This window comes from Aythya marila (assembly GCF_965140915.1).
Source record: "Aythya marila genome assembly, chromosome: Z".
NCBI lineage: Eukaryota > Metazoa > Chordata > Aves > Anseriformes > Anatidae > Aythya > Aythya marila.
The window spans coordinates 17,739,658-17,762,900 of record NC_139080.1 but is presented as its reverse complement, the minus strand read 5'-3'; the positions used below and the strand labels follow the sequence as shown (position 1 = coordinate 17,762,900).

At 38.0% G+C, this 23,243-nt stretch overlaps 1 protein-coding gene across 3 annotated transcripts in view; it reads right to left on the bottom strand.

Annotated features, from left to right (window-relative positions):
* The window catches only part of ITGA2 (integrin subunit alpha 2), a 69,951-nt gene that overhangs the window by 32,313 nt on the left and 14,395 nt on the right, over positions 1–23,243 (bottom strand). For 2 of the 3 annotated variants that reach the window (XM_082783836.1, XM_082783837.1), the window contains exons 2-9: positions 18,613–18,736; positions 8,978–9,087; positions 7,735–7,826; positions 3,834–3,948; positions 3,410–3,537; positions 2,093–2,241; positions 878–1,028; positions 282–447 (exon numbers count right to left, since the gene is read on the bottom strand). In XM_082783836.1, coding sequence (XP_082639962.1) covers positions 282–447; positions 878–1,028; positions 2,093–2,241; positions 3,410–3,537; positions 3,834–3,948; positions 7,735–7,826; positions 8,978–9,087; positions 18,613–18,736 — 1,035 coding nt within the window. Of the gene's footprint in view, positions 1–281; positions 448–877; positions 1,029–2,092; positions 2,242–3,409; positions 3,538–3,833; positions 3,949–7,734; positions 7,827–8,045; positions 8,176–8,977; positions 9,088–18,612; positions 18,737–23,243 lie in introns of those variants that run through there. The other variant, XM_082783838.1, reaches the window with a different exon arrangement.

The following is a 23,243-nucleotide window of genomic DNA, read 5'->3' as shown; positions in this document are numbered from 1 at the left end:
CCTGAAACCCAGGACTAGACTGAAATTCAGCAACTGGCAAACTGTTCCAATCGATCTGCAGAAACTTGAATTTCAGGCTCATTAGAGATTTGGTAGTTAGGGAAAAGCTTGTGCAAAACAGAGCCCTCCTGGGGAGCAGCATGCAGCCTGCAGCTCCAACTGCCCCTCATTTGTGCAGTATTGCACCAAGGTAAAGCCATATAAAATCCTCACTTCTCTGCTGGGAGAATCTGATCTAAATTTTTGTTTCTTTTTTTTTTCAGAGACATTGATTGTTTTACCTTCTATGCTAAAAATGCGTTCTCCAAGTGTTCCTGCTTCTTCCAGTAGTGCAGCCTCAGATGATACATTAAAGAAATACTTTTCTGTTGGATGGCTAGCAATTCCTTTGATTTCTTTAATTAAGTTTTTAGTATCAAGTTCATGTCTGATTAAGTATCCCAAAACCTTGTGGGGGATAGAATGGACAAAATAAGAAAAGCAAAGGAAACCACAGTGTTCCTCCATCTCCTTCTATATTATTTAAGTATTCCATATAACAACAAAAATAAAATTAATTTCATTCATATTAATGAATTGCTAATCAGACTATATTCCAATCCAATGGACCATTCAAACAGGAAAAAAGATATAAACCAAAGCAAAGGAGAAAACAATTGAAGTTTCTCAGACAATATCAGCTTTTCTTTTTCTGCCAGTTAAAGAGGACTTACATTTCACTAGTTCATAAAGATGAATTTCACCTAGTTGCAGTCTCAGCACTGTAGTAATGTGTGCATTATATACAGTTTATACATAGAATATGCATCTTCATATATAAACAATGAAATGATCTTTCTAAAACTGCCTTAGTATACATAATTATAGGATTACTTACAGCAATGCCAAATCTGGTTATATTGTCTTCATTACATTTACCTATCACAGTTTTCAAATTGGAGCCATCATGTGATTCACCATCTGTCACAACAACCATTACTTTGGTAGCTGTAGGGCGTCCTCCTGATTCAGGTGAGAAGGCATACTGTCTGTTATAAAATATTGTATTTAGCAGATGTAATTTATAACGTATGGAATTCTGTATACATCTTTTAATGAATACATCTATGGCTAACTTAGAACAAAGTGCATCTGTAATGCAATTAGAAGTTTTAATTATGTTCCTGACAGCTTTTTCTCAAAGAACCATCCAAAATGTAATCTAGCAAGTAGAAAACAAACAAAACAAGTACAACTAGATGTTATTTATGATAGAAATGTATGCTCTACGTTTTGTGCACACATAAAATACAAACTTTTTATTTAGAAAAGGTGATTTTATTTTTGTCAGAACTATCAGTGTTTTGTAACGTCAGAGTACTCGGAAACTGGCTACACTAATTTCAAACAAAAGGTATGGAATATTAAGAATAGGTTCCTCAATACTGCTACAAATTTGGACTCCACCAAATTGATACTTCCCCTAAATAAAATTTCCAAGGCCATTTCATTCCACAGCTGCTTAGGCCTAGAGTCCTGTTCTCAATCCAACTGCAAAGCAGTACCTTCCAATTGAGGCCCTGATTTGTATATGCATTCAGAGTCATGGCATATAATTTTAAGTTTTTCCTGTTTTTCATGCTGCTAGTACAATAGTGACAAACTGACACCAGACAAGGAATTATTTTTCCTTGCAGCTAACCTGACCTTCAAACACAAATGTTACCAAATCCACTAAATCTCTGGATAATTTTTACTACTCTCAATGATTTTGTACCTCTGTTTTGTCCATGATGTTTGATGCACTCTCATAGTTAGATATCTGAGACAGACCAAACAAGTCTGTTGGGTAGCAGAAATACGTCAGTGTAGAGCTTAACCCAAAGGTTAAGGACTTGCATTTCAGCAAGTTGATTATACATATCCCTGTCCTTTTCTGCTCAGGGCACTGTACACGAAGCTGATGTACATTTATTTATGTGTACCTATTTACAAATGTACCTCCTCAGAGGCTCCAAGCACTTGCACTCCCGTGGGGGAGTGAAATTCACGATGTGCTCTTTACCTTGAGAGATAAGTTATGATAGCACCAGTAATCATCAGTGTGTTTTACCTTGCATTGTCAATGGCTTTGAAAGTATTAGTCAGATCTCCTCCCTTCTGGGATGTTCTCTCCATTGCTTTAACAACCTCATCCTTTGTTTGATATGTATTCAAGTTGAACACCACCCGGGGATCATTAGCATACTGAATTAAACCCACCTACAAAATGAAGAAATTATGTTAGATTGTCATGCATTACAATCACTTTAATGGAATAGTGATGCTTAATTATTTGTCAGGCTGGAGTAAAGGATCTGCAGATACATACCATTTTTCTTTCAAAACATTAAACCAATTAATATTTACACATTCGGAAAGCTAAAAAAAAATTAAATACTTTTGCATCGTACATCATTTACTATGAACTACAATATGTTAATGCAAAGAATCTGAAATAATAGGCATTAAATGTTTGCTTGGTTACTTCTGAAAGAGCTTATGAACAGCAGTAATACAGTGAGCTGTGGGATAAATAAGAAAATAGCAAAAATTCTACAAGCTGATAGCACCTAATCCTGATCTCTTCTAAGAAAGTCCTAAAGGTTAGTTACTTGACAGTACTGCTAACCCTATTTATTTTTAAAACAGATGAATGCTATAGAAATATGCTAAAACGTACATGTAGCATGATGAAAAAGAAAAATAAAAAAGAGGGAAGATGCTAAAGGTAAGGTTCAGAAAGGACTCATGACACTGAGCAGGAAGGCTAGCTTTTAAGCACCTCACTTCCAAAGTCGCCCAATGAAGAAGGCAGCCTTTGGGAGAGAGATTTCCAGTGCCTCAGTCTTTGTTTCCAGAACTGTTTATGGAAAATGGACAACTGCAAAGACAGAAAATGTTTAAAAACAGGAAACAAAAATTTCCTTACCATCATCAAATTAAAAGGTAAAAAGAACTCGAAGATCAGACAGTAACCAAGCAGGAAAAACTATATTTTAAAGATATAGAAGTTGGACAGTAAAATTGATATGAAAATCCCATAAAAGAAACTGTTCTACTTTTACCACATTCCCACAGACTGCATTTTAATTATTCTGACATCTAATATATGAAAGACATCTGACACTTTAGAGTCAGATATTAGGTATAACCTAGACTCCTATTTTAGTTGGTCTACATTTTAAATCAAATTACTAGTGCCTTTTGGAATAGATTAGCTGTGAGATTGAAAAAAACTCCCAATACTGAAACATAAAGGACAACTGCATAATCTATGGCCTTGGGGGAGTTACTGTAATTATGCTAAATTGAATTTAGCTTCCTTTATAATTGTCAGACTTTGCTAATAAAATCCATTGTTCCCTCCCCAAAGCTGTCTTTGACTTACCTGGGTTTTGTTAAGGCCTATATCTAAGCCTTGTACAAATTTCTTCAAAAATGCCCGCACAGCATCCCAGGGATAAATACTGTTTGACTCATCACAAACCACCACAATATCTATGACAGAAGAACACTCTAAAAAATAAAAATAAATAATAAATAAATAAAAATAAATAAAAAGTGGACATTAAATGCACTTATTGAGACTTTCACTCTCAATATATTTACAAGTGTTTGGCTAAATCCAGAGGAGCATATTTAGATCTCACACAGACCACACAGAAGGGGCTTTGCTTTGCTTTTTCATGTATATATCTTCTTTTAAAATCCCAAATTAAATGGTCCTCAACACAATGTATCTTGATTTTGATATATATATATATATATTTTTTTTTTTTTTAATTGAATCTGTTTTGCATATATTGCCTTACTTTGAACAGCAGGAGAAAAGCTTCTTAGGATCTGGAAACTTGGACTGATTTCAGAACACACTCCTGTAGCATAGTATTGCCTTCCACACTGCTGTGCCCACAAGGGACCACAAGTCTTTAAAAATAACAACAAAAAGAAACTATAAGAACAACACATATTTGTCTGACTATATCCATTTACATAAACACAATAAGTGGGACAACAGGAATATAGGATAAGATGAACCCTGTTGGGATATTAGGCCAAGTCCCTTGCTATCACCATGGCAGCATCAGATAACCCTTCATACACTTTTTCATAAAAAGGATTCTATTTGTGGTCATTCTAATGCCTCCTTCTGCAAACATCTTCCTACAGACTATGCACAGCTATAACTTCTAGGAGTATGACTCAGTGTGCAAGGACTCTGTGCTGCTTTCATCTACCTGCTTTACAAACTGTTGGTTTAAAGCTAGGTTTGGTATTTCCACATTGTGGAGAAGTACTTCCACTAAACCAGGAGGTGGCATCATATCCACGAGCATCTGCATAGCTCCAAACATGCAGAGATGTGCTTTTATTGCAGTGTATTCTAGTACCATGAACAGTGTGACAGCACAGAAGAGCCTTGTGATCAGTGCACACATTAATTTGGAAAGGCTTGTTCTCAAGGGAAATGCACTTTGCCAAAATATTTGCATGTTAAACTTCGTCAGCTCCAGTGAGGATGCATAATATACACAATCCTACTTAGCTGCTGACCGTAGCTAAAAAGATACATTTGACCCTTGTTTTCTAAGAAAATAATCTTTGTTCTTCGAGGAAAATGGTCTCTGTATTAAGGAAAGTCTTCAGCTGGTTGTGTAAAAGCAAGAACTCTAATATTGGAAGGATTTTTACAGAAGTACCTAGATAAAAAGTCACATATCAAGACAGTATTTTGTCAGCAGGATATTTGAGAGAATTTTTAAATTATTATGATTTTAAAGAAAATTGTGTAAGAAACTCTAGGAGAAAACACTTAACTTGTGTTCAATACTTCCAAAGGAAATATTAGCTTCAATACAAATACTTTCTGGCTGACCTATCAAGTCAATCAAAGTCAGAAGAGTCAATAAAACAGAAAATGCACCATGTCTATTTAGGAAGAGAAGAGAGAGTGATAGCCTCATGTCAAGAATACTGGAAAAAAATAAAAAAGAAATTAAAGGCAGAAGTAAATGGAAAATTACCTAAATGACACAGGTTTACCAGCAGTAGTTGGCATCAAACTGTCCTAATACAATTGATAAGATGGCAATTTTTTCTAGACAAAAGAAAGGACATATATCTATGGGGAAACATTCTAGTGATCTAGCATAGTTATGGTCAGAAATACATGTTTACAGTCAAAGATGTAAGTCACACCATTAATACAGGTTCCAGTTCTGATATTAAGAATTGATTGATGAACTTGAGAAGTGGAATATTTGAAAGAGGTATAGACTTGCCCTTAAAGTCTGATCTTATGAAATATGGACATAAACCAGGAGCTCATTGGATAGAAGAGACCAAGGAGCAGAAGAATCAGGCACTGGCTGATTACAGAGTGACCAGCATGCAAAGCAAATATGGCCTGAAAGTACGCAACAAGAAGTACTTGTAGTTGAGACAGAGAAGTACTAAATACACTTACAAAACAGTATCCAGGAAAGATTCATATGGAATACAGCATAAATCTGGTCAGTCGTATTTGAGACAGGTATGTTTTAAAAAGCTCATTTTAGCCAAAAAAAAAAACAAAAAAAACCCACACACAAAAAAAAACCATCATTGTCCAGCAAAGAGAAGGATATAAGAGAATGTTGTGTTAAATACACGTTAGGCTAGGTGTACACCAGCCAAGCAGCCCTGGGTAACTCCTCAGAAGGAGCACATACTGACACCACAGGCTGGTAGCCCCAGAGGGAAGGAGCACAGGAAGCTGGGATGGGGAAGCCCAGAGCTTCCCATGCCTCATCACAGAGCCTAGCTGCCACATACAGCATCTCAGACACTGGCACCAACTTGCAATTAAAAGCAAAGACAGTCTCTGCTTGCTGTCCAATTCCAGTCACACCTAAGTCACAGGGTTTTTGAAATTCATGGAGGCTGAGTCACGGATAAGCAACTGCCTCCAATACTCATTTCTCCTTCTGTCAAAAAGAACTCCCTTCACCAAAATGGCAAACTGTTCACATCTTAGACTTCAACTTTTGTCGTTGATGTTGTTTGTTTTGTTACTTACTTCATGCAATTTAGACATTAGTCATTCAATACCATATGGATCAGGAAATTATTTCTAAGTGAAAGAAGTTCAAGTATTATTTGAAAATGCAAATTTTTCTGCTTGAGATGTTTTAAACTGCTTCAATCACTGATACTGATTAAAGTGGTTATGTGCAGGATGGTGTTAATAGTAATTAAAGGTATTATTCAAGATACAGAATAACATTTTTAATAAATATCTTCTCAGGCCAGAAATAAAGAGAACTGTTGCTGTATTTTCAATTTAGGATTAACCTTACTAACGCTATGAAAACTGCTGGAATAAGGTCTATTTTTAAGTACTTCAGTGAAGTTGGTTATGTGGTAGTGAAGATAAACTATTTAAAAATTTTATGACTACTATGAACATGAAACAGAAAGACACCAAGATTAAAGTATGTTTCAAAGCTCTTTTTTTTTCAGTATTTTATTGTTTCGCTTAATTACTGCATACACTTGCAGTGTGTACACCTGTCCTGGTTGCAGTTAGGGCAGAGGTAATATTCTTCCTACTATCTGGTAGGGTGCTATACTTTGGATTAGGATGAGAAGAGTGCTGATAACATGCTTATGTTTAAATTGTTGAAGAGCAGTGCTTACACCAAGCCAATGAGGTTTCAGCATCTCACTCTGTCCTGCTGACGGGCAGGCTGGGGGTGCAGCAAGAGCTGGGAGGGGACAGACCCAGGACAGCTGACCCACACTAACCAAAGGGATATTCTGTACCATATGGGGTCATGCTAAACATGGTGGCTGTTAGGGTGGCTGGCCAGGGTGGGAGGGCCGGACTGCTCAGGGTTAGACTGAGCGGGTGGTGAGCAATTGCATCGTGCATCACTTGTTTCGTACACATAATTATTCTTAGTATTATTATCATCATTATTGTTATTATTATTATTATTTTTCTTCTTAATAAATTGTCTTTATCTCAACTCACAGGTTTCACATTCCCGTTTCTCTCTCCCATCCCAGAGAGGGAGGATGAGGGTGAGCTGCTGGCCACAACAACATCATAACCATCTACACTCTAGGCTTATGGTTAAAAGCGTAAGATAGCATATTAAATTGGCTTTAACTTCCTTTCAGTTATTAAATCTATTTTATAGGCTCCAAGGAGTTGCTTGCAGGATATACACCCAGAAAATGCATCCTTCTCCAGCTCACTAACCAAATAAATCATACTGCTAAAGCAAAAGGCAGATCCATGGGAATGGAAATCCTGACATCTCAGGAGAACTGTCACTGTGCAAGGGCAAGGGGCTTGGAGGAGAGATCTCATACTATCTTCTGAAAGCATAACCAGAGACAGAAAAGACTTCCTTACAGATATTGAGGGTGGAAATATTCCTGCCTATGTTGTCTGACCTGAATTACAGAATCATTAATTATATGTTTGGTGGCTTTCTTCCACGGGGTATTTGGATAAATGCAGAAGGAGACGATTTATAAGTTTCCTGATTTCAGATCTTAGAGAGTGATAGTGGGTGGGATGGAGTATTTTAAAATATATATATTAATTTATGCTGAATAATAAAACACATTTAGTTTGGACTTGATTAAAAAGCGTAAAGAATTCTAGTTTATTCGTTGTCCTCATGAATTTATGTATCTATTGAATATGTTCTCAATACACACCAAAAATCCTCCTGTTTTTGAGTTCTGGATCAGAGTCAAGCCAAGGTTCATGTCTTCCTTTATCTCAGTCACATTTGGAATATTTATTAAAGCTGAAATAAAAACAGGAAATATAATAGCAAAAATAATAGATTCAGAAGCAATTTAGTAAATTAGAATTCCTTTTCTAAATCTTGATTTCTCAGAATCTAAGATGACTCTTCCAAATACCTGTATAAAATGTTGAGACAAAAGAAATGAAATCCAATCTCCATTGAAAATTTGCTAACCATTTATTGTAGACACTAAATAAGCAGGGCCATTTAGAGTACCTGCCCTTACGAGATATGAAGGAAAAAGAGAAGAGGAAACTTCCTTCCAATTCAGTTATGTTTGGCTCGCTCAGTAGCTGTAGATGAGCAACTGCTGTTACTTCTCAGGACACCAGGCTTCTCTGATCCAGTATCACACTTCAGACAAAAATACGAAAGGAACAGTGGAGGACAGAAATGCTTTGCACCACAAATAAACATGAAGTACACATCTAAACATACTGTTATACTGTATTTTCACTGTATCCAGAAGGGAATCCCATTTTATACTTAGTCTGTAAACACACAGAAGTGGAAAAGGCTTCATATATGTATTGACAAAGTACAATTTAAAATGATAATTTAACAAGGATCAAGTTTTAAGTAAATATCTTACAAATGTTACTAGTACTAACATTAATAATAGGGCTGCTACAAATGACTAAGAATATAGGAGAGTTTATAAAGGCAAAACAAAAAGAGTTCCATAAAAGATATAGTGCATAATAATAATAAAAACAATAACAATAATAGTACAGTTGTACAATAAGCTGATGTCAGAAATCAAATTGACCTTTTGAATATGTGCCTTAAATGACAGAAAGGCAAAATAAAAAATCATGTAAATATCCATATCATAGGGGCAGCTGTAAAAATACATGTAAGTGCTTACCCATAGTTAATTTTAGAACTCAAATACAGCTAAGTAAAAAAAGGACAACAGAGAAAGAAGATCTTTTTTATTCTTCAAGGATCCTAAGATCAAGGAATGCTGACCTTGTCAGTGAAAATGAAATTCCTTTGAAGCAACATTCATGCATACCTTGCTGACACCTATTTTTGCTATTGGTCTTGCTAGTTTCCCATTGTTATTTTATGAGATAGATTGGCCTACTATAATAATGAGGAAAATCTGAACAATCTCAGGGGATACATTATTTATTATGACTTACCTTCTAAATTCAATTTGTTACACGTGGTTTTGGGGGTACCAACAGGACATGCATAGATATCTCCAGTTCTGTTAGCTGGATAGCCACTCCAGGGTGAACCAACCAATAACCTAAAATAACAGGAGTGTCATTAGGTCTTTAGCGGTACAGGAAAAGCCAAACAGCATTAATGCAAAGCAAACTGAAGGCAGCACATAAAGAGGCTTTTACCAGATATAGAATGTAAGGTTTTCAAGAGTTTTCTTCAGAGCTGTTCAGAAGCTGAGCTTTACATACATGTTAATACTGTGTTCACAACAGGCAGCTTTGCTAGAGAAGCCTCTGGGGAGTAGACCTCAAACATGTATACTGTTATTACTGTGAGACTGTGTCATGGTGTCAGAAGAAACACAGCACAAATATTTATACTGATCACACAAATTTAGAAATATATGGGTTATGGATTGAGAGACAAAAAATGTTGTTCTCCTGTCAGGTAACAGTTAACTGCTTCCTTTTAAGTTTTTTTTCTTTTTTTTTTTTTTTTTTTTTAATTGATAAGAAATTTTTCCTACTGGTTCTGCTCAGCAACAGTAAGGTTCTTCTGTCTGAGATTGAAAGCTACCACTCCTTGACAACACTGAGTAAGAAAGAAAATACCTCAGGTGATAACAGACTGCTGCATGAAGTACTTAATCCTGAACAAGAAATTTAAGACTTTGATAATTTATACCTATAGAATCACAGAATCACAGAATTTGTAGGTTGGAAGAGACCTCAAGATCATCGAGTCCAACCTCTGACCTAACGCTAACAATCCCCACTAAACCATATCCCTAAGCTCTACATCTAAACGTCTTTTAAAGACTTCCAGGGATGGTGACTCCACCACTTCCCTGAGCAGCCTGTTCCAATGCCTCACAACCTTTTCAGTAAAGAAGTTCTTCCTAACATCTAACCTAAAACTCCCCTGGCTCAACTTAAGCCCATTCCCCCTCGTCCTGTCACCAGGCACGTGGGAGAACAGGCCAACCCCCACCTTGCTACAGCCTCCCTTGAGGTACCTCTAGAGAGCGATAAGGTCGCCCCTGAGCCTCCTCTTCTCAAGGCTGAACAAGCCCAGCTCCCTCAGCCGCTCCTCATAGGACTTGTTCTCCAGGCACCTCACCAGCTTTGTCGCCCTTCTCTGCACCTGCTCAAGCACCTCAATGTCCTTCTTGTAGCGAGGGGCTCAAAACTGAACACAGTACTCGAGGAGCGGCCTCACCAGAGCCGAGTACAGGGGGACAATCACCTCCCTAGCCCTGCTGGTCACACTGTTCCTGATACAAGCCAGGATGCCATTGGCCTTCTTGGCCACCTGAGCACACTGCTGGCTCATATTCAGCCGACTATCCACCATCACTCCCAGGTCCTTCTCTGCCTGGCAGCTCTCCAACCATTCCTCTCCCAGTCTGTAGCTCTGCTTGGGGTTATTGCGCCCCAGGTGCAGGACCCGGCACTTGGCCTTGTTGAACTTCATGCAGTTGGCCTCAGCCCATCGGTGCAGCCTATCCAGATCCTCCTGCAGAGCTTTCCTACCCTCAAGCAGATCGACACACGCACCTAACTTGGTGTCATCTGCAAACTTACTGAGGGTGCACTCAATGCCCTCATCCAGATAATCGATGAAGATATTAAAGAGGACCGGCCCCAGCACCGAGCCCTGGGGGACGCCACTAGTGACTGGCCTCCAACTGGACTTGGCTCCATTCACCATGACTCTTTGTGCCCGGCTATCCAGCCAGTTTCTAACCCAACGAAGTGTGCACCAGTCCAAGCCAAGAGCAGCCAGTTTCTTGAGGAGAATGCTGTGGGAAACAGTGTCAAAAGCCTTGCTGAAGTCAAGGTAGACCACATCCACAGCCTTTCCCTCATCCACCCAGCGCGTCACTTTGTCATAGAAGGAGATCAGGTTCGTCAAGCAGGACCTGCCTTTCATAAACCCATGCTGACTGGGCCTGATCGCCTGCTTGCCCTGCAAGTGCTGCGTGATGACTCTCAAGAGGATCTGCTCCATGAGCTTCCCTGGCACTGAGGTCAAACTGACAGGCCTGTAGTTTCCCAGGTCTGCCCTCCGGCCCTTCTTGTAGATGGGCGTCACCTTTGCTAGCCGCCAGTCAGCTGGGACCTCCCCCGATAGCCAGGACTGCTGATAAATGATGGACAGTGGCTTGGCCAGCTCCTCTGCCAGTTCTCTCAGTACCCTTGGGTGGATCCCATCCGGCCCCATCGACTTGTGCACATCCAAGTGCTGTACCAGGTCACCAACCAGTTCTTCGTGGATGGTGAGGGCCACTTCCTGCTCCCCATCCCCTTCCACCAGCTTAGGGTACTGGGTATCCAGAGAACAACCGGTATTGCCGCTAAAGACTGAGGCAAAGAAGGCATTAAGCACCTCCGCCTTTTCCTCATCTCTTGTAACTAAGTTTCCCCCCGCATCCAGTAAAGGATGGAGATTCTCCTTAGTCCTCCTTTTTGTGTTGATGTATTTATAGAAACGTTTTTTGTTATCTTTAACGGCAGTAGCCAGATTGAGCTCCAGATGAGCTTTGGCCTTCCTAATTTTGTCCCTGCACAGCCTCGCTACATCCTTATAGTCCTCCCTAGTGGCCTGCCCACTTTTCCAAAGATTATAAACCCTCTTTTTTCTCCTAAGATCAAGCCACAATTCTCTGTTTAGCCAGGCTGGTCTTCTTCCCTGCCAGCTCATCTTTGGGCACGTGGGGACAGACCGTTCCTGCGCCATTAAGATTTCCCTCTTGAAGAGCGCCCAGCCTTCCTGGACCCCTCTGCCCTTCAGAACCGCCTCCCAAGGGACTCCACCAACTAGTGTCCTGAGCAGCTCAAAGTCAGCCCTCCGAAAGTCCAATACAGCGGTTTTACTGGTCCCCTTCCTGGCCTCGCCAAGAACAGTGAACTCCACCATTGCGTGGTCACTCTGCCCAAGACAGCTCCCGACAATCACATCCTCCACCAGTCCTTCTCTGTTTGTGAAGAGAAGGTCTAGCGGGGCACCACCCCTGGTAGGTTCACTAACCAGCTGCGTCAGGAAGCTATCTTCCACGCTCTCCAGAAACCTCCTAGACTGCTTTCTCAGGGCTGTGTTGTGCTTCCAGGATATGTCAGGGAAGTTGAAGTCCCCCATGAGTACAAGAGCTGACGATTTCGCAACTTCTGTCAGCTGCCTGTAGAACTCCTCATCCGTCTCCTCATCCTGGTTCGGCGGTCTATAGCAGACCCCGACCAGGACACTAGCCTTGTTGTCCCTGCCGATCCTAACCCAAAGGGACTCGACCTTGTCATTCCCAGCCTCGAGTTCTACAACCTCGAAAGACTCTCTAATATAGAGAGCCACACCACCACCCCTTCTGTGCTGCCTGTCCCTTCTGAAGAGCTTATAGCCAGGCATTGCAGTACTCCAGTCATGAGACTGGTCCCACCACATCTCCGTGATGGCAACCAAGTCGTAGCCTGCCTGCTGCACAATGGCTTCCAGCTCCTCCTGTTTGTTACCCATGCTGCGTGCATTGGTGTAGATGCACTTCAGCTGGGCCATTGCCTTATCCTCCAGCCTTGCCATTGTTCCCCCCTGCACAGCCCCAACAATCCTAGCTTCAGCCCCATCCCCCTTCCTACCTAGTTTAAAGCCCTCTCAATGAGCCCTGCCAGCTCCTGGCCCAGGATCCTTTTTCCCCTAAAAGATAGGGACCCGTCTGCGGCCATCAGGCCAGGTGCTGAGTAAAGTGCCCCATGATGAAAAAACCCAAGATTTCTGCGTTGGCACCAGCCCCGGAGCCACGTGTTTATAATATGAAGTGATTCACTTTCTCCAACTCATTCTTTCATCTGCTGTACCATTCACTCTCCAGGATCTGTTCTTCAAAATACCTTTCACATTTAATCTGAAAGCCTTCACAGAATGAGCAGATTCAGCCAATGGAAAGAATTAAACCAAACAGTATAGGGCAGTGGAGCTCTGGGGGAGAAGGACAATTCTTTATAGTGTTTAACTTGCAGTGAAACAAGGGTAGAGGTGAAATGTGATCTCAATGGATATAAAAAAAAAAATTACACAGATGATTAGAAAGCAGGGATGTCCCAGCAGCCATATGACACGGAACATAATCTATTTGTAGTAATTATGACTTTATGGTACAGTAAAGAGAACAAACAAGGGGAGCCCAGTACAGAATACAGAGTTTTACATGAAACCATCTGTTTTTTTCCATTTGCCAATAGATTGCTAAAGGTTCATCTGTCATCCCCTGAAATTATATAGGTAGGTAATACAAATACTTTGCACTACAAAACAAAGCATTTTACGTAATAATTATTTATTACAAAAAGGAGTTGCCTTGAATACTAATATAATATTAACTTTCCATGGATTGTCTGATTTCATCTCTCCATTTTTGTAGTTCATTTGAGTAAAATGGCTTTGATAAGAATACATGTTTTAAATGTAGAAAAATAGAGTTTGAGTAGTTTTCAGATTTGTCAAATGAAAATACTGGTATCTGCTTAAAAAAAAAAGTTTATTACGCATCAGTTAAACACAAGCTTAAGAGCAGAAACAGTTACTCTGTTTTACCAGGTCAGCTGAGCATAACTTCAGATTCTATTTCCTTTGTGTAGGAGTATTTTAAAAATACCTACCTCCTTCTCAATTACCTTGTGGAACAATAGTGATTCTGTAGGTGTGTGGAAAACAACAAAACATGCTAAACAAGTAAGCTCCTCGAATTCTAAACCCAAATCTATGCAAACTGTGCCTAAAATAAATTTAATTTTGGCTCTTACTTAGTTTACACTGCACAACAAAGATGCACAACCATAAGCTAGAAAAACACGGTACTCTATACACTGAATTTAACACAGAACTAACACTGTGATTTTCAAAAATGAGTAGTTACTAAGCCTATATCCTTACTTGACTTAACTAATCAATCTTTGCCTGAGAAAAAGTTATTAATCAATTTCCACCAACCCTAGGCCTCTACTTTTTTTTTTTGTTTGTTTGTTTCCAATCTTAAAGGTCCTGCGAAATAACTTGATTACTATTTCTCTAGTATCTTGAGACTTACTTAAGTTTAATACAATCTTTAATCTATATTATAAATCATTAAGTCCTCCTTCCCTTTGAAAAGTAAAATAAACCATTACTGTACATAGTTACAGAATACTGCTCTGGGAAAATACATGTGTATCTTTCTAAAACATCAGAAATTAAGCAAGAGTATCTGGCTAGTATCCTGCTAGTGACAAAAATATTTCTTGACTGTGATTAAACAGGATGTAGATGAAGCAGAATGAAACAGAATGTTTCAGGAAAGAATGCAAGAAATGATTACTAAAATACTTGAAAATACTTGTTTCAAAATAAACTGTACAGTATGTTAATTAAGAGCCTTTTTCAGGCATGAGTTAAATATTTATTTTTGCGAAACTTCATTATGTATCCTTGTTGATCATCTTTACATAATACTATAGTGATCACTGAGTAATATTGCCATGGATTTTATTAGTCAGCTTCTTAATCAGTCTCCAACACTGTATACAAAGCAAGTGAACTACATGAAGTCAAATAAAGTTCAGCAGCGATGCCATACCACACAGGCTGCAGCAGTGGCAGATCAAAGTGTAACGGGAACTATTTCTGGGAAATTACACCATGACAAAATGAATAAATGGCAAAGTGTGATGTAGCAAAAAAACTAAATCAGAATTCATGGTGAAGGGCTAAATTCGCAGCTGTTGTCAAACCATGTTTTATATTTTGTGATGTTGTTGTGCTGTTTCTTTTTATTTTTTTTATTCATTTGCTCTTTAATGTATTTTTTTTTAAACAAAGATGGCTAATAGGAAATAGGAATATAAAAGTAGAAAGGACCTTCATCTTGTGGTTCTTTTTTTCTACAATTACAGGAAATGATTAATAGATATGAAGAACAGAAAACTCTTCACTCTCACAGCTGCTTTTCTGCACACCCTAAAACCCTTATCACCACCTAAAATTTTCAGTCCTTTGAACAAGAGGCTCAAAACATCAAAAGCTACAGTGAGTTGTGGCAAGAGTTTTGACCAACTAATTTAAAAGTCCTTGAAGACAGAAGACAGTGCTGCTTCTCCAAGCTGGGAAAAGGTCAACTGTAGGTCATGTAGCTGAGGAAGGAAAAAAAAAAAAAAAAAAAAGGCCAAAATCTACCCTCTTTATTAAAACCTGAAGGTTTTGTAAATGCATCAATTTCAGCCAAAGTTTCTTCAGAAATATGTCTTTTTGACAAAATGTCTTATTGGTCTAACGAGGCAAAAGACCACCTCAGGAGAAAGGTGCTGTACTTTGATTGGTAATATGCAGTTTAAAATAATTTTTAAACCTGTTCAGTAGTGCTATGATCATATGATACCCACTAATGACAGTATATATTAAGGCATCATTACTTTTGTGATATCAAATGTAACATTATTATAAATAAGACAAAATCCATAACATAAATTGCCAAACAAAATTGAAAAATTCCACAGCCTAAGCATGCAGATACAACTGAGAAGAATGGCTGCGACAGCATACTGAGATTTTAGCTCTATTGTGGGATCTATCCCACAATGCGTTAATAAAATAACACAGAATTTGGCCTCAATTTAAGATTCAAATATAGATAATTGCATGACAGGGAGAACCAGATTATAAATTGAATGACGTTTCTGTTGCGGGTAATTACTTGAGCAGTGGTCAGCCTATATTTTTCTAGTTGTTGAGTTTCTTTGGTGTTCACAATTTTCCTTGACCTCATTAAAGAGTTCCTGTCTGGAAATTCCCACCAGACACTGTGAAAAGCTTAAGCTTTGCTTGGCTTGCAAGTTTGTCCTTATTTACGAGCTTCACATGCCATCAATGCACAGCATAGCAGTGTCCAATTATCCTGGATCATCTGACTCTATACAAAAAGGATTCCCTTTGCTGGTTTGTGTCACAGCTTCCAAACATGAACCAGCACCCTCTATAGCCCTGTACTCCTGGTTGGATTGTCTTCTTTCTGAACCCATCTCCAGGCAAAAGTGGTAACATACTTCTGTATGCAGAGTCCCAAATCTGCAAAAATTTTGTCATTTCCTGTAGTTCTTATTGCCTTGTTGTACCTCCCAGAAATACATCTGAATAATATAACTAGAATGTGCTGTGTTTTGTTTAATTTTATTTTCCTCTGTATCTCTCCTTTCTGCTCTTTGAAAGAATAGAGGAGTTTTAAAGCTATATTTGATATGGCTGTATCTGATTTTATTGTCAGAAGCAAGGTCTAGGAAGCGAAGAAATTTCCCATAGATCTCACATTCTGGATAATCTTTCCCTTGGAGAGAGCTGCCACCCCCGCTGTGTTGAACTAGTGAGCAGCTCCACTGTTCCTGAACACAGTTTTCAAGTGCTTTACGCTCTTACTGCACAATGAAGTACTCCTTATAAAAGCACGTGGTGATAAACGCTCCCTTCCAACACAAAGGAACATCCATCCTTATGCAAAGCCTCTATCTGTTTGTTTCCTTCCTAGCTCAGCCATGTCAACGAATGCTCTGTACATGGACTGCAAGCCTGTGCATCACTTACAGGAGACATCTACTCTAATGAACAGTTTGAGTGTTTTCAAATAACATACACACACACAAAAATCTCTATTGTCCTCAAGAAAAAGAAAACAGCTTACAAATGAAGAGAAAAAGAAAGTAAACTATGAGTGATTTTTTTTTTTTTGAGCATGTCTAGTGATTCATTGAGAGGAAGACTGAAAAGAGCTTTTTTTCACCAAGAGTCTCTAACAAGTCATGGTTACCAGAACAAGTGCTAATAAAATTCTCCAAAGTTTACAGTTAGACATTGTGCAATGAATGAACAAATGATGAAGTGCCTATCTGCAGAAAACAGTCCCAGATTCATAAAATTCATACACCTGGGAGAAAAGAAAGAGAAAGTTAAGAGAAGGTTTCTTTTTCCAACTCCAGAGTGTTAGCCAAGACATTTGGAGGAATTATCATATCAGAAGTAATAATAAAAAAGGGAAATATAAAACAAAAATAGTTTGCTTGAGTCCTGAACCTAGTGCTCCTAAGCTTACAGAAAAATTTACAGGAATAGAATGCATGAAAGAATATACCAGAAAATACCAAAGCATTTGATTCACTTCAGGCAAACACCTTTGTTCTCTTTCAACAGCTTTACACAGAAGTTAAAAAAAATATATATATATATATATATTTTATATATATATATATTTTTAAAAATATATATATATATATATATATATATATTTTTTTTTTTAAATGTTCTGAACTAAACACATGATTAAAGCAGGCAGAAACATGGCAAGAAGCTACCACTGCATCAGGCAAGGAGCTGGGGAAGTGTCACCTAAAGGAAGGAGAGGAAACATTGAGCTTTCAGATCAGATGATACAGCTTCTTACTTCCCTCCTGGTCACTAGTGGTAAATGAAGGAATTCTAGAGAAGCAGTGGGATCTGTCGAGTCTTACATTTTTCCGTACGAAAAAAATTGCAACTGCACAGTGCAGCTGTACAGGGCTATGCATAAAATGTCCCAGCTAGCTCTGTAGTTTTGTTTATGCTTTTCTGAACTTTAAGTACAAAATACATTATAATGCATTTATAAAATACATTTTACTTAAAAAAAGTTCAGCTACTCTCCATCATCAATTAAACAAACATGCTAGTTTGTTGCCTTCCCCCCCCCCCCCCCAAGACTTTCAATTTAGGGAGAATGATGCTTCTAACATGTGCAAGTTTATTATAATATGTGTAGTTTGCATGACTTTTCATTAGTCCTTTCCATGAAAAGACACCTTAAGCTTTGTGGTTGCTGAGATTGCAGAAGGGAAGAAAACAATGTATTTTCCACTAAATGGGCTTACTCTGGGTTAATGTTTTAAAGTTATTTTTGAAACCAATGTTACTAGAAAAAATATTTTACTAATTACTCATTAAGCCCAATGTTGTGGCAACACTGGATTTCACATCAAATTTTATGCCTGAGAAAATGCAGCAGACACAAGGCCTTTGCTGGGATTGTGTTATGATATACATCCAAATATGTTGTCCCTTGAGAAGTAAGCACTTAACGTTATATCAGAAACAAAATTATGTAAGTTTAAGTTCAGTTAATTTTAATAAATATTACTTCTTAGATCTGTTTTAACCTCACCAACATTAAAACGAAAAAACATTGCAAATATATGGACTGTGTAACAGAGATGCTATTGCTAAACAAATAACTGAGATCAGACTTAAAATGTTAAAAGAAATTGTGAGTTTGAGGAAACTAGTGTATTGGAGGTCAAAGTAAGAGCTTAAGAGAGAAAGACTTCAGAATGCATTGTGTAAAGGAAAAAAAAAAAAAAAAAAAAGAACATTCATATGAATGAGCCTTTAAAATATTCAACTTTTTTTTAATTCTATGATTCTATGAAGGTCAGTATTTACTAGTAAAAAGATAATATAAAAGTGAACAAATTGGAAGTAATTTTAATTTCAAATTAAAATGTAAAATCAAGGTGCAATATTTTTAACTGTTTAATTGGACATATAACGAGATATTCAAACTGCTTACCATTTGCCTTGATCATTTACAAACTGTTGAACTGCATATCCAAACTGCTCTGCTGATGGACCAGAAAATATTTTTGCTTCTAGGAGCCTAACATTGTAGGCTTCACAGCAGTTACAAAGAATGCCTGTTAACAGAAAGATTAATATTACTACAGAAGCAATTAAAGAAGAATTTTGATCCTAGTGAAAATGGCTCTTAATTTGTGCCAACTCCCCCAACAGAAGATGTAGCCTTTGACATCTGCAATTAAAAACAATCAAACAAAAAACCTTTTCCCTACAGTACCCATATACCAATGCATAATGATTATATAGCATTCTTTACAGGTGTTATAATATTATGGGCAGGTATTAATGACTTGTTCGCTGTTTGGCTTAACAAATGTCGCAACATTACTAACAGCAGTGTTTTAGCTGAAAGGAAGCAAGAAATGTGACTCAGAGGTCTGTTATCTTCCCTTACCTGAAGACATGTTAAGCTTATGGCACACCCAAACACATCAATGGCCTGCTGAATTAAGTTAAAATGAAAATCGATTGATAATAACTGTTAATGCTGTTTGTATTTTACTGTTTATCTGCTATTTATTGTTTGAAACAGTGGAACAAAATCAGATTATCTACCGCATCAGAAAACCTACATTTTTGAGTCATTTTATTATCACAACATGTTTGTTTTCTGTCCAAACAGCCAGAACAGTTGTCCAAACAGGAAAACTTTGAAATACAAACATGGAAGATATCACTGCATTAATGAACTATGACATTTAATATTGAAAACTTCACTTTGCTGTGATTATGGCATTAATAACTTTGTCTTGGTCCGCTCCATTCCATCTCCTAACTAGCAGCATGGGCTGGTACATGTCATAGGTCTGCAGGATGCACGGGTTCACTCCTCCTTCATAAAGGACCTGAATTCTTTCTAATCAAGGGCTGTAAGTGGTTATCAGGGAGAGTGTCTACTACAGAAGCTGCAGGACTTCGGTTTATTATTATATGTTATTTGAGACCACGAATAACCATGAATAGATAATTCTAACGCTGCTTGGAGGTAGAATGACTAAGACAATGGTGGGAAAATTCAGAAAAATCCAAGAAATAAGGCACCACCCAGCTCAGGGACATATTCTGGCTCCTGACAATTCTCTAAAAATGACAGCAAAGGAAGAAATGGTGACCTGTGGTTGCACTGCTGAGGTTCCCAGGTGAGAAAAGTTTACAGAGTTGCTCACTGGTTAAACAATTCCCTCATGTTTTTCCCTCCCTTCCTGTCTGCCCAGACAGAATGAGTTTATCTGTTCTACACACAAAATACGTCTCATCACAGTTATTTAGTACGAGTCATTCTGTAATAAAGTAGGAGGGGGGGGGTTATGACAATTCTTTATAGCAAGATCCTTTAAGGAAATACATGCTGATCTTTGACTTCTTAAAATAGTCTGAGCTTAAATTTTCTCTAGTTTTGATGGGCAGAGAGAACTCTTCATGCTATTACTCTCTTCCAGGTCCCCAAATCCGCTGGTCAAAGGGATTAAATTAGCATGAAACAGCTCATCACAGTAGCTTAGCTGTATAGTAGCTTAGCTGTAATAGAAATAAAAAGAACATCATACTGATAACATTAATATCACAACTGCAGGTGTGCAAGCAAAGTTCACTACATGTACAAACAATCATAGAATTTCTTATCTTAGGTATCTTCATATAGTAGAAAAGACAAATGTCACTAGCAAAATACAAAATACAGCTCATAAAATTACTACTTTTTGACCACAAACTCAAAACAGGAAATCATACATTCGTCATTTCAAACAACCACTATCTACAGCTGGCCTCTGGAAAGCAAACAATCACCATTTGCTGAAAGTATAGTTCCTTGAGAAACATCATTAGAGAAAGAAAATATTTTCTCAGTCATGTTATTTGAGACTGGAGAAGAGAATGTGTACAGATGTATCACTCCGTGTTTCACAATACTTTTGACAGGAATTACAACCACTTACAGTCATAGCTCAAGTCTAGGTTTTGGGAAGGGGAGAAAAGAATAGGTTAGATATTGACTACATAAAAGGTAAGATTACTGTGGAGACTTTGCCGCTATTTTTTTTGTGATCTAATGTATTGACATTTCATCAAAATATCTTGCATATGTTATACTCTAGGCTTATTTTGGGGGCCTAATTGTTTTTAAGTTTTATTGTCCTCAGTGAGAAATTACAGAACCACAGAATGGTTGAGGTTGGAAAGGACCAGTGGAGATCTTCTGGTCCAAATCAAGTACCATTTAGCAGTGCCATTACTCTCAAAGGCCACAGGAGGCTTTACCACAGCAACACTGTATGCTCTAACTTCCCACATGCAAATTCAAGAGAAGAATAAATCTCCAAGTCCGGAAGTGTACATGCAAATAAACCCTGACGTTGGAGTGAGGAGCCAAGAAGATCCTAGAATGATAAACATTTAAAGTTTGACCCCAGTGGCATAGGCAAAGAATCTTCTTGACTGCCTGGACTCTCTTACACAGTTATTAGCAAATCATATATCAATTTTAAATGTGTTCCTAATATGCTGTGCTGTTCTCTATCCTCATGTCACTTACAGCAAGCTGCATTGCTGTCCAAGTCTGTACACTTACTTCTATGTATGTCTGCATTAGGTTACTGCTAACATTGGTCACTACACTTGTTAAGGAGTGAAATATGTTTTAACATACTAGTAAGCCTGTCCTAAGAAGTTGCTGGAGTGAAAGAAAATAAGAGCACAGAAAGGTTTCCTTTTGATTTACTCCCAAGACTACGCATTGTAGAGCCTATTTATAATCAGCCAAAAGCTGAAACACAGCACTGCTCTAATTGCAGGCTGTTGTAAGTGCAGAGAAAAGATACAAGAAACAGATTTATGCATTCATGAGATTCACTGGCCACATTCTTGCTACCCTCCAGTAGCTTCAACTGGACAGGATCTCCATGTGTGATATTAGGAAGCAGTGTAATGTGGTTATGCCTTAGATGGATGGACTTGAGGGCAGAGGGTAGGGAAAGCAGTTCTATTTGTCTAACACAATTTAAAATGATTTTATCTAAAAGGATTTTATCTTCCTAATGCCATCTACTGACACTGCAGCCATCCCAAATGGAACCTACAGCCCTGGAAGAAGGGCAAGATAAACCCTGCAAAATAAACTTCCATTTGTATGACTTAGGTAAACATGTCTTAACACTGCTGCTGTGCCCAGTTTTCACTGGGTAGAAAGGGGTACTGCCATGCTTTAATGCTCCTGTGTTTCAAAGGTATGTGTTAAATCCAGTCCACTAGCCAAACTGTAATTTATCTAAATGTATTCTAAGTGCACTGGCCAACTTAGGTGCAAATCCATTGAAGATCTCTCCTCACATGTCCAAGGCTATGGTTTTATTAAATGCAAAAAAAATTTTTGCCAGGGCAAAAAATGCCAGACCTGGATAAAATTACAAAGAATAAATGTCACAACTAACAGCCTGAAGAGAAACCCTCAAGCTGGCTCAAATTCACCTATGGCATGGTGTCAAGTCAGATATGGGTTTTGAAAGCTTGGTTGCACATTCCCTGTCCACCTCTCCCCTTGCTCTCCTGTGGACACTGCAGCATCCCTACCCAGTCCTCCCATGGTCAACAAACAAAACAACAACAATAACCCAACCAACCAACCAAAAAAGAGCACAAAGAAAAGAACAAAAAAAAAAAAAAAAAAAACCTGAAAACATTGTCTCTGGAGATGTACTATCATCTACAATTTTTTGTGGATCAAATTTGCCTTTCACCCATGACTACTTCACAAAATCAAAGTAGAAAAGCTGGCAAAGATGCTCTGACTCACCAGGGACATTACCAAGTGAACCATAGTGTAAACATACTTCATTGACAGTCATTTTAAATTCCACATTAAATTTGATAATCATAAGCAGGGTTTTAATTTATTTATTTATTTTATATTCCACACAAATCTTATTCACTATGACCTTGGTGATGGCCTGAGAAGAATATTATGAGTATATATAAAAATATATATAAATAAATATATATATATAATATATAAATATACTTTTTCCTCCACCTTATATAGTGCTTACACTATAAGGACATCTTTATCCTTTTTGTATGTTTATCTAAATACCATATTCAGAACAAGAAAATCAAGTATTTGTAGCCAAAAATAGAGAAAATGCTAAAATTGCTGCAAACCTATTTTCAGCCTGTGCCAGAATAAGAGGGTCTCTTATGCATTAAAAGGGTGCCAATCACTGAAGCATCTAGATTCAAAGTACTATACATTCTAGGCTGGAAAGACTTAGTATCTGCTGCTGCCTTCAGGCAACGAACTTTGATAATTTGAGAATCTCAAAATAAAGAAAACTAATCCACTATCTGGATTTTAATAGCTTTTGGTGACAGAATTCTGTTTTGTGACTTAATGATCATGATGAGAGATTAGTCAGGCAAGTCAAAATCCACCTCCTAACTTCAGTCTGCCAACGGCACTTTATTTACAGTCAAATAAACAGACTGCATGGAACAAAGGAAGCCAGATACAAGCCTAAAGCTTCTGAAGGCCCCTCTTAAAACTTCAAAAGAGTCTCTTTCTCTCCATTG